We start from the raw sequence: 11,528 nt of genomic DNA, 5'->3' as shown, positions 1-11,528 counted from the left end.
TTTAATCAATTCTTATCCGAGAACACTTTTTGTGCAAACTGTAACCACCCTGTTGAGGATAACAAACATTTCTTTTTTATTTGCCCAAAGTACAATGATGTAAGACAGATCCTTCTCGATTCCATTAACTCCATTGCTGATAATGTTGATATAAATATTGAATTATTACTTTTTGGAAACAGATTATTTTCATGTGATATGAATATTGCTATTTCTAAATCTGTTCATAAATATATCAGTGACACTCAACGTTTTGTTTGAAACTAACTTATTTTTGTTTCATTTAGTTTTATTTTTTATTTTTTTTCCTCCACTTAAACATTAATTCATTTAATCCACTAAGCAAGCTTAGTGTCTCTTTCAAGCCATATATATATTTCTAATGACTTATAAAGGATATTTGCATGTTTCAAGGTTCTTGAATACATGATGAGTAATTGCCTATATACTTAAATATACTTTGCATTTAGTAAGTAACAATGTAAACATATATTTGCTCGTGTGTGCTCATAAGTAGCATGCATGTTCCACTACATGTATATATATTGCATTATCTTAATACAGTTGTTATAATTGAATTATACCTTGAACATGTAATATGGAGAGAGCTTTTATAGGCTGTGCCTGTTGCTCAATCCTTTTCATATCTTAATGAATAAAATATGTTTAAAATCAATCGTGTATAGCAAGGATGAGAAAGAAACCAGAATTACTTGAAAAATATAATTCTGTTATTCAAGATCAATTAGATAAAGGTATAGTTGAAAAAGTGGAAGAACATAGTACAGAGGGATCGAAACATTATATTCCACATCATGCTGTTATAACGCCAAGTAAAACGACGACGAAGTTGAGAATAGTCTATGATGCGTCAGCAAAACCGAATAATGAAGTCAATAGTCTTAACGAATGCTTATATCGCGGACCAGTCCTTTTAAGGAATCTTTGTGGAATATTCATGAGATTTCGTTTGAATCAAGTTGCAATTGTTGCTGACATAGAAAAGGCATTTCTCCAGGTCGGATTACCGAAAGGTGATCGTGATGTTACACGATTTCTTTGGCTAAAGAATTACAAAGATAGGTATGCTTCCGATACTAATCTTCAGGATAGATTTTGCAGAGTTCCCTTCGGAATAATCTCAAGTCAATTTCTATTAGCAGCTACAGTCGAAAGTCATTTAGATAAATATCAGTCGCCTATAGCCAGGAAAATAAAAGATAACATTTTTGTTGATAATTTTATCTCTGGTTGTACATCGGTAGCAGAGTCATTGGAGTTTTATTCAGAAGCTAAACATATATTTCAAAATGCTTCAATGAATTTAAGAGAAAGGGTTTCCAGTAGTAAAATGTTCAATGAATTATTGCCGACCAAAGACAGGACGGATGTGTTTGAAATATGTGTACTTTGTCATTTCTGGAATACTGACATTGATGTTATATATGTGAAATCGGCAAAAAATACAATGTGTTCTGGAATTTCAACAAAGAGAAAAACCTTGAGTGAATTAGCAGAAGTGTTTGATCCAATGGGTTTCTTCTCGCCTGTCATAGTCAGTGGAAAAATCTTTTTTTCAAGATTTATGGAAAAGGAACTTAAAATGGGATGATGAGATATGCGGAGATGATAAGTTGAAATGGATTAGTATAAGTTCCGAACTAAAGAAAAAAATCCAAGATTCAAAGGATTAGAGGCTAACCAAAATAATGTAAAATATAAGTTATTATGTTTCTGTGATGCATCGAAAAGAGCCTATTCAACTGCGATTTACCTTCATCAGTCAAGCGGGGACGCAACAAAATGCGATTTAATTTTTTCTCAAAATCGAGGCTAGCCCCTATTAAGGGTATGACCATCCCGAAGTTAGAATAGATGGCAGTTCTCATTGGTGTTAGACGTCTGAAGTTCGTTAAAACAGAACTGAAACTAGTGATTGACAAAACGTTTCTATGGACAGATTCACAGTGTGTGTTGAAATGACTATCAACAACGAAAAGTCTTAGAGTTTTTGTTGAAAATAGAGTTCAAGAAATTAAAAGCCATAAAGATATAAGTGTCATGTATGTCTCTACAAAAGAAAACCCAGCAGACGTCGCAACGCGTGGAACGTTAGTACAAAAACTCAGAAGTGATCACCTTTTGATGGCACGGTCCTAGTTGGCTGAAACAAGACGAGAATACTTGGGAAAAGATTTATGATGATGATGATGCTAATCAGAAAGTTAATGACCAATTCAAAAGTGAACTTAAAACGAGTGAAAACCAAAAGGAAAGTGCATTTGTTAGTGAAAATGGGCAAGAAATCACGAGTAATAAAATGCCATACAACATAGATATCAAAAGATTCTCATCATACCACAAACTTATTAGAGTTACTGCCTGGATTGAAAGATTCATTTCAAAGATCAGAAGGATTCCCTCGAATAATGAGAAATATCTATCTGTTAAAGAAATCAAGAATGCTGAGGAAATGTGAATTCAAAGTGTTCAAAGAAAGAGTTTTGCTGATGTGTTTAACTCAATTCATACAGGTCAGAAGAACAATTTAAAAGTTCAATTGGGAGTTTATTTAGATAATGAAAACCTGTTGCGTTGCAGGGGAAGATTTGAAAATGCAGATATTAGTGAATGGGCTAAATTTCCTATTATTCTTCCTCGTGGGGAGACCTTCACTCGACTTCTAGTTGAAAAAACTCACAAAAAACTATTTCATAGTGGTGTATCTCATACATTGTGTAGGGTCAGGAACAAGTTTTGGATTCCACAAGGAAGAACTACTGTAAGGCAAATATTACGGCATTGTAAAACATGCAAGAGATTTGAAGGTGGTCCTTTCAAAATGCCAAATATGGCTCCTTTTCCAAGATCAAAGTCTCAAGAAGCTTGCCTTTTCAAGGAACTGGTCTTGATTTCCTTGGTCCTGTGTATGTGAAGGATGGCACTGTGATGACGAAAAGATGGATTTGTTTATTTACATGTTTTGTGACACGAGCCATTCATTTGGAAATTGTGAATGACATGACAACTGAGGAGTTCATTTGTGCTTTTCGTAGATTTGTATCGACAAGAGGAACACCAAGTGAGGTTATTAGTGATAACGCTTCTCAGTTTAAGTTATGTAGTGAAACCATTAAATCAGTCTGGGAAAATACAATTATCAAAAATGAAATAATGGAATAGCTATGGAATTCAATGGAAATTTATAACAGAACTTGCACCTTGGATGGGTGGATTCTATGAACGCTTAGTTGGGCTGGTAAAGCGTTGTCTATTGAAAACATTGCGAAAACGTTCCGTTTTGGATGTTCAATTATTGACCCTGATGAAAGAAATAGAAGCTGTGATAAATTCGAGACCATTAGTATATGTCGATGAAGAACTGCAATCGAGAACAACGTTAACACCAAATTATTTCCTTGCAATTAATTCACAAAACAGAGTTCCTGATGTTGATTATGATCTAAAAGATCCTTCTTACAAAACGTGTGAAACATCATCTGAAAAACTGAAGAAGCTAAGGAAAAAAGGACAAAATATATTAAATTGTTTTTGGAAAACTTGGAGAGAAGAATATCTACTAAGTTTAGAAAAGGAAAACAAATTGACTTAAAGTGTGGAAAAATAAAGTCTACAGTATCTCCAGGTATTGGGAGTGTAGTTATAATAAAAGATGATTTACCAAGAGGAATGTGGAATAAAATTAACGGTACCAATTTTGTTGCACCAGATGCGCATTTCGACAATAAATGTCTCTTCAGTGATGCTCGTGGCCAAAATATTTGAAATCCAAAGCTTATATAAAAGATGAAGAGCTTTAATCCAAAAAGTATAGCCAAATCCGTGAAAGGAATCAGAGCTTTGCATGATAGAGATACATTCCTTAATTTATAATAATTTCCATCATTTTGTAACAGCAACTTTTAATAACACAAAAAATCCGTATTTTCATGCCAGTACCGAAGTACTGGCTACTGGGCTGGTGATACCCTCGGGGACTAAAAGTCCACCAGCAGAGGCATCGACCTTGGAAATTGAGGAGGATTGTAAAGCATATTCAAAGTAATGATGGTCAGTTGAGGTCGGTTAAGGTGAGATTAGCCAATGGAAATATAATTGGTCGTCCACTTAATTTGTTGTATCCATTGGAAATAGATGAAGTTTCAAATGATGATTCAAATTCACAAGACTTGGCAATTATTTCTTAAAGAAATAGAAATTTCAAAAAGACCTATCAAGACAGCGGCAGAAATTGCCAAAAAGAAAATTCAAAAGTTAAATTTATGATCGATATATGATGTGTTAATAATATGTGTTATAAAGTTATATTTAGAAATAATTTAAATGAATAGAGTGTGCCCAAATGTTATAGTGTGTTCAATGAAGCATTCAATCTCTGAAATTTAAATGGAGCTTAATTTCCACGATTTTCTCATTCAATTTAAACGGAGCTGAAATTTAAACGGAGCTTGATTTTGAACGATTTTCTCATTCGATTTAAACGGAGCTGAAATGTAAACAGAGCTTGATTTGCATGAGTTTCTCATTCAGTGTCTATGTGGTTGTATAAAAACCGATCTATTTAATATGAATCTTCATTCGCATAGTTACCATAGCCACGATGTATACTTGCTTAATTTGTTACAAGGAATATAAATACGAGAAGAATCTCATTCGCCATATCAAAGAACACCATGCTTGCCTAGAGTCGTATGACTGCACAGAAGATAAATGCAGTTCCACATTTATAAGAAGAGGTTACTTGTTTCATCATTTAACTACCATTCATGGCATGGAAGTACAGTTAGCCCGAAGTAAGTCATTATCTGCAGAAAGAAGACCAAGTTGCATCGATGATCATGAACAATATTTTGATGATGTTAGCGAGGATGATACTATTCTTGACCTTATAAACGATGCCATAGAAACGGAAAGGCAAAGGGAAATACCATCGATGAGTGTTGAAGAATTCTAGATAGTTTGGATAATATTAGTGATGAAGAAATAAATACCTGTACAGATACAGATGATCAAGAAGAAACTACATGCAAAGATGATGATTCGTGTACTACGAGTGACATTAACAATATGGCAAATGAATTTATAATAGTCAGTGATGATGACGACGATAATATAAATGATGAGAGATCCCTGATCAGTGATGACCATAGACAACTCAACTGTTCAGCAGACAGTGATTCTAACTTTTCAAAGAACTCTAACAACCATTGATGGACAAACATATATGTCAGACTTAAATATGGAACAGGACATTTATGAACATTTTATTCAGTGACACTTATAACTGTTAACCTTTGAGTAGGGAGTGTCGCGAATCGTGAATATGTATTTTAAATTGCAGTCCGCTTATTACTCCTTTTGTAATTATGTATTTAAAGATCCGTTAATTGTTTAACTTAACTCCGTTCTTTATTTAAAGCTCCTTCTTTGTTTAATATAATCCTGACATTGTTAAATGCGCTCCTTCATTGTTTCATATTTGCTATATAAAGCCAGAAGAGCTTAATCAAAAAAAGGATAATGTTATTGTGTATGTATCGATGTAACTGATGGAATAAATAATCAAGAAAGTAATGTGAGTTTTTTATACTTCAAAAAATATACAAATTCAAATGCTTGTGTGACAAGGACTTCACAACAACTATAGGCAACCCCATACCGCGTATTCAGATATAAAAGGCCAAATATTCATTTATTCTTTTTGTTAATATATTGTTAATGAGGTTTATTTTGTTTGTTTAAAAGGCTTTTATTTGTATCGTGTTTTCTCCTACCAAAACAATTTCAACCTATTCATTCTGTATTGTTATAATAATATAACAGGCGAAAATCAAGAAGCTATACATGTCCATCATCATCATTACACTTATTTGAAAAGATGCATATATTATGAACAATTATAAAGTTTTGAAATAATAAAAACAGAAATAACCACTAATATTTTCAATGGAAAAATATTAACATTCTAAAGTATTTTAGAAAGAAAAATCCTTCTTCCTTTAAGGACTTCCAAACATTGCTCTGGTGTTAAAAAGTTCAAGAGAGCTCCTGATTGCCAAGCAGAAAGCAAGAACTGTCCTCGTCTGATTTTGGCACAAGTGCGTATACGTAATTGTCACTAATCAATTATGAACAACTCTTATATAGCAAGTGTTTTTGTGTTTGAAGTTCTGTGCACAGACTAATTTGATGGTAAAATGTATGTATCTAGAACAAAGTGTCCGCACAAGTTGCAGGTTTTTTTTTATAAATTCAACCATATTATGTCAGTTCCTTCGTTTATGAAACAGACAACGTCAGGGAATGCATTTCAGCATCCATTTTTGGAGTACTTTGGTAGTTACATTTGTAATAACTGGGATAAACTCGGAATAAACCCTCCAAGTAACAACAAGTGAAACAAATTGAAATTTCAGTTAGGAGAACCATAATCCCTGAACAAAAATATGTACTAGTTTAGTGATAATGGACGTCATACTAAACTCCGCAATATATAAAAGAAACTAAAATTAAAAATTATACAAGGCAAACAAATGCCACAGGTTTCTGACTTGGGACAGGCGCGAAAATGCGGCGGCGTTGAACATCTTTTTGAGATCTCAACCCTCCCCATATACCTCTAGCAAAAGAAAAAACAAACAAAAAATAGTATACACAATCCCTTCCGTTAATGTATTAATATTATACCGTCATTGAATATATGAGAAGAACATAACCTGTATCATGCCAACAACTAGTTATAAAATAAATTGAAGTGTTTATTTCTGATTCAAAGATTTTTAAGTGAATCAATATTAAAGCCAAAATAAAGCCATCTGTAATGAAAGAGGAACGAAAGATATCAGAGGGACAATCAAACTCATAAAAGAATATTACCATAACAGATAGGATGTGAAAGAACTTAAGGTATTATATGTCTGCATGTTGAATAATATTTACGAATGATGTCTTTGTACCGATGATAAAATTTAGTAAATGTTTTGACTCATTTGTGATAACTAAAACCCTGGTGTGATAATTTATCAGTAATACATAGATTTCCTTCGCTAAAAAATAATACGGTGTTACATACACGAGTGCATTGTGCAAGTTGTGGTATATAAACACCATATATAAGATGATGACAAGGAAACGTCACCATTTGAAAATGGATAATTAACAGTAGGAAATGAAAAATCATCTCTTTTATCATAAATGTTGCTATTCAGGTATAACAAAAGCAAACGCAAAAATACATTGAAACGGACTGTCATATTCATGACTTGGTACAGGATATTTTAAGAAGAAATGGTTGGTCGAACCTTGTTTTATGGCTAGCATATACGTTAAATGGCAATGTTACAAATATCACTAAAATGACTAGGTGACTGAAATATAATACAAACAAAAACAAGAACACTCAGCACAGAGATATACATAAAAAATAACATAACAGTATTACAACATGTAATAAGCAGAACTTCGATTTTCCTGCGTGATACAGAACATTTTAAGAAATAATGTGGTGTTCACATTAGATTTATCATGGCCCTAGATACAGTTTTATTGTAGTGCATTTTTTTAGACAATTTTTTTTAATGTGCTTTGTCTATATGCCTTTTGTGTTTCTTTTATACATATGCCGTGGCTCTGTACTTATACATCCCATAATAGTGTTGTTGTGGTATGATTAATTTTTGTAATCGTGTTTTTCATGTTTGCTAATGTGCTTAGTTTATATGCTTTTTTGTGTTTTCTTGTTACATATGACGTGGCTCTGAAATTATACACTCCTTAATTGTGGTATTGTGCTATGGTTAATTTTTGTAATCTTGTTTTTCATGTTTGCTAATGTGCTTTGTCTATATGCCTTTGTATGTTTCCTTGTTATATATACGTTTGTTTTTATAGTGATTAAGATGACAACATAATGTTGACTTCTGTATCCCAATTTTTGACATTTTTTCCTGTTTTGTTCGCTCATTTTTGTAAACATAATGGAATCCATTGCGACTGTCTTACCATTGAGAGGTTACAAATGTTTTGTTGTGATTTTTTCTCGGAGTTCGGTATTTTTGTTATCATACTGTGTACTACTTTTGGAACAAAACGTCATCAGCTCTTACTCCAAATAAGGGTAGTTTTATGCTAAGGGGGTCTTTAATGCTTTTTACAACTTTCAAAATACTAATCTTACCTGATTTTTCGAGACAAAATCACTACTCAACTTTAAAGTAAATGACTATAAGGAGGTTCTATATGCACGTGTCTAATCGTGTTGCAAGAAAAGGAAAGTTGACAAAACGCAACTTGTGGTCATACATACCTACATGAGATTGTCTGTATAGAAAATTCTCGTTAAAACATTCCGAAGGTTAAACCAACTGTACAAAAACTTTACTCTTAGACAAATAATTGATATTTTGACATTTTACAAGACATCGAAAGCTGCTGAATAATAATAATAATAATAAAGTATTTTCCACATAATTCTGTACTTTATTTGGCATTTTTAACTGTTTTTGACTCGAGCATCACTGATGAATCTTTTTTAGACGAAGCACGCGTCTGACGCAAACACAAAATTTCATTCGTGGTACCTATGATGAGTTAATTCGCATCAGGATTAAACTACCTTGACTGAAAACTAGACAATTTCGAAACTAGAATCCGTTCTTTGATGAAAACATAATGGTACGTTTGTGTGGAGCAGACAAATATTTCAAGCTGAAACATTCTTTGATTATTCCAGGAAAGAAACACATCGATATTCTAGTATTCGTCATTATGACAAGGACGTTTAGCACTAAAACCGACACCTTAAGACAAGAGCGCATAGTGATGCTGGTTGCTGAATATTTGTTGAGCAAAACATTTTTGTCGGCGTCACTCGTGCATAAAAGAGGGACGAAAGATACCAAAGGGACAGTCAAACTCATAAATCTAAAACAAACTGACAACGCCATGGCTAAAAATGAAAACGACAAACAGAAAAACAATAGTACACATGACACAACATAGAAAACTAAGGAATAAACATCATGAACCCCACCAAAAACCAGGGTTGATCTCAGGTGCTCCGGAAGGGTAAGCAGATCCTGCTCCACATGTGGCACCCGTCATGTTGGTTAATTGATTACAAATCAGGTAAATAGTCTAATTCGGTAGGTCACATTCATGAAAGGGAAGGGGATTGTAGTTACGACGTAAGGAACATATCCGATATCATTTGTGAAACGGTTATTCATAAGTTACAAGGCATCCTAGAGAAAAAAAAAATGCACCTTTCTCGTTAGTGGGATTAAATAAATTCGGATCTTGGTCAAAAGTAGCCAGAATATCAAGAGGTGTTTATGCTAACAGTAAAAGTGGGTCTTGTTATTAACGCGGCCATTAAAGAGGTTATTGAAGAATTTAGGTCGTCACCATTCAAAAACGTTCTGCGTAGATTCGTTGCCTTACGAGTTGCCTTTTCAAGACAATTCGTTCAGACCGATGAACTAATTTTGTGAGTTCAGTATAGACAATTTGGAAATTGTTTCGATGTGGAAATAGGGCCAGTTCATAAACATTGTATCTCTTGAAGACAATCAAACAGTATGCATTTTCAATATACTGGTGGAATATGGGATCGCATGATCGACATGACTCTATGATCCTGAAGGTGCTATTGATTTATCTTGCACATAAAAAGTTAATAACTTTTGTGGTACTGGTGTGTGCCATTGAGAATGTAAGATAGATCATTCCGGTATCGTCTGACCTTGAATTAAATTGATTAGCTCGGCGATGTTACTAACTTATAACGTATGTTGTATTGCACTATTTAGAATATTTATTTAGAAAAACAGTGTCAACGAGGGCAATATCTGACATATATAACTCTACAAACACGTCAAAAATGGACGGCTTCTCCTATGAATGTGAGGCAGGAGATATTTGTTGAATAATGGACTTAAACATTTCGAAAATTAATGACCAACTGTAATTATCGTTAACCCACTACCAGGACATAACGGACGAGTCCACTAGAGCGTTGTTCAGCTAACACAATAACAATTTCAGAAATAGTGCTTTGATTAAGAAATTGAAGAATTGAACACTGACTTTACCCAACATTATGCTGTTGTATGTTATATCGTCCACTTGCTCGATATGCTAGACACTACACATTTTGTGTGTTTTATACATATTTTATAACCGTCTAATTATCATATGTTTGGTAAGAGTGATAGTTAATATAAATTGCAGGTGAGGAGACATTTTATATATATTCCTGTAACATTTGAATGTGCTGTTAACGAACTTGAGTAAGTCAGCGTAAATCTTGTTTCATACTAGAGTAACCCTAAGTTCGTTATCAGGACATTCGAATATGGTTACAGGAAAATATATAAAATTTCTATTTTAATCAGGATTTTTTTTATTCCAGGCATAAATGACCGTAGACGTATTTAGCACAACTTTTTGAAATTTTCGGTCCTCAATGCACTTCAACTTTATACTTGTTTTCTAACTATTTTGATCTGAGCCTCACTGATGAGTCTTATAAGAGCTTTCTTACAAATTGACGAAAGGTACGTATGCTTGACGAATCATACCTAAGACTCGTTTTAGGGATCCTTTATTTTGACATATTTAAATAATAGTCGTGGAACTTGGGACAATTATCGTGCATGCAACGACACTTATTAAATTTGATTTTTCTTGAGATATATTTTGGATTTCGGGACGTACGATAGGTTAGAATATGATTATTGATACCACCAGGTCGGAGGAGATAACACTACAAAATATTCTAAATATAGAGTAGTCAGAAAAAATAAAATGCCCCTAGAAGAATAGAAACCGACCCCTCCCCCACTCTTCAATATTACAATGTTGCACTGTTAACCTAAGAAAATGTCAAAGCAAATACATTGTTTTCTTCCCCAACAGAAACACAAAATACTTCGGAAACCTTGATTTAAAATTTGCAACGCTCAAAATAATAAAATGAAAATGAAGAAAAAAAAGATGATCTTCATACTATGCCATATGCTGGTGCTCGTTTCATAACTTTTAAATCATCGCCTCTCCCCTGATAATATCCCCCCCCCCTAAATGTGTATATATGATACACCGGAGCAATGGCACTGTTATCTTAGCGTATAAATGCGTTTTTCCTATAGTCCTGAACATTCATGAAACATTGGCCACTGGACGATAAGTGACAACTTCGCGTCTATCTTCCAAACACGTGTACTGTTAAATCGTCATTATAAAATCCACAATATATATGGTGCAAAATTGTAGATTTATTTTCTATATATACAAAGTCTTTTTTTCTAGATTTATTCAACATTACTTTTTATAAACATTGTAGCATATTTTTTAGCAAATCTCGATATTCCACTTTGACAATTTGCTGAAAGTGTACTGTAACAAATAAAAATAAATGTGGATCTTGTCGTTAAATTTAGACTTACTTCAATAATGTCATTGAAATGTTAATCGTGTAACTCGTGCTTAAAAAAATCCCGCGGAAA

At 33.3% G+C, this 11,528-nt stretch overlaps 1 protein-coding gene across 1 annotated transcript; it reads left to right on the top strand.

The window, feature by feature from the left end:
- Positions 1 to 691: 691 nt before the first annotated feature.
- Positions 692 to 1,612, top strand: LOC139521643 (uncharacterized). Its single transcript, XM_071315126.1, has one exon. The coding sequence runs from the start codon at positions 692 to 694 to the stop codon at positions 1,610 to 1,612; it is 921 nt and encodes a 306-aa protein (XP_071171227.1).
- The last annotated feature ends 9,916 nt before the right edge of the window (positions 1,613 to 11,528 follow it).

Source organism: Mytilus edulis, chromosome 4 (assembly GCF_963676685.1).
Source record: "Mytilus edulis chromosome 4, xbMytEdul2.2, whole genome shotgun sequence".
Taxonomy (NCBI): domain Eukaryota; kingdom Metazoa; phylum Mollusca; class Bivalvia; order Mytilida; family Mytilidae; genus Mytilus; species Mytilus edulis.
The sequence above is the reverse complement of the archived record's forward strand: the minus strand, read 5'-3'. Positions and strand labels throughout refer to the sequence as shown.

What these genes read in the sequence shown, in the direction of transcription:
- LOC139521643 (XM_071315126.1), top strand. Translation starts at nt 692, where the DNA reads ATGAGAAAGAAACCAGAATTACTTGAAAAATATAATTCTGTTATTCAA.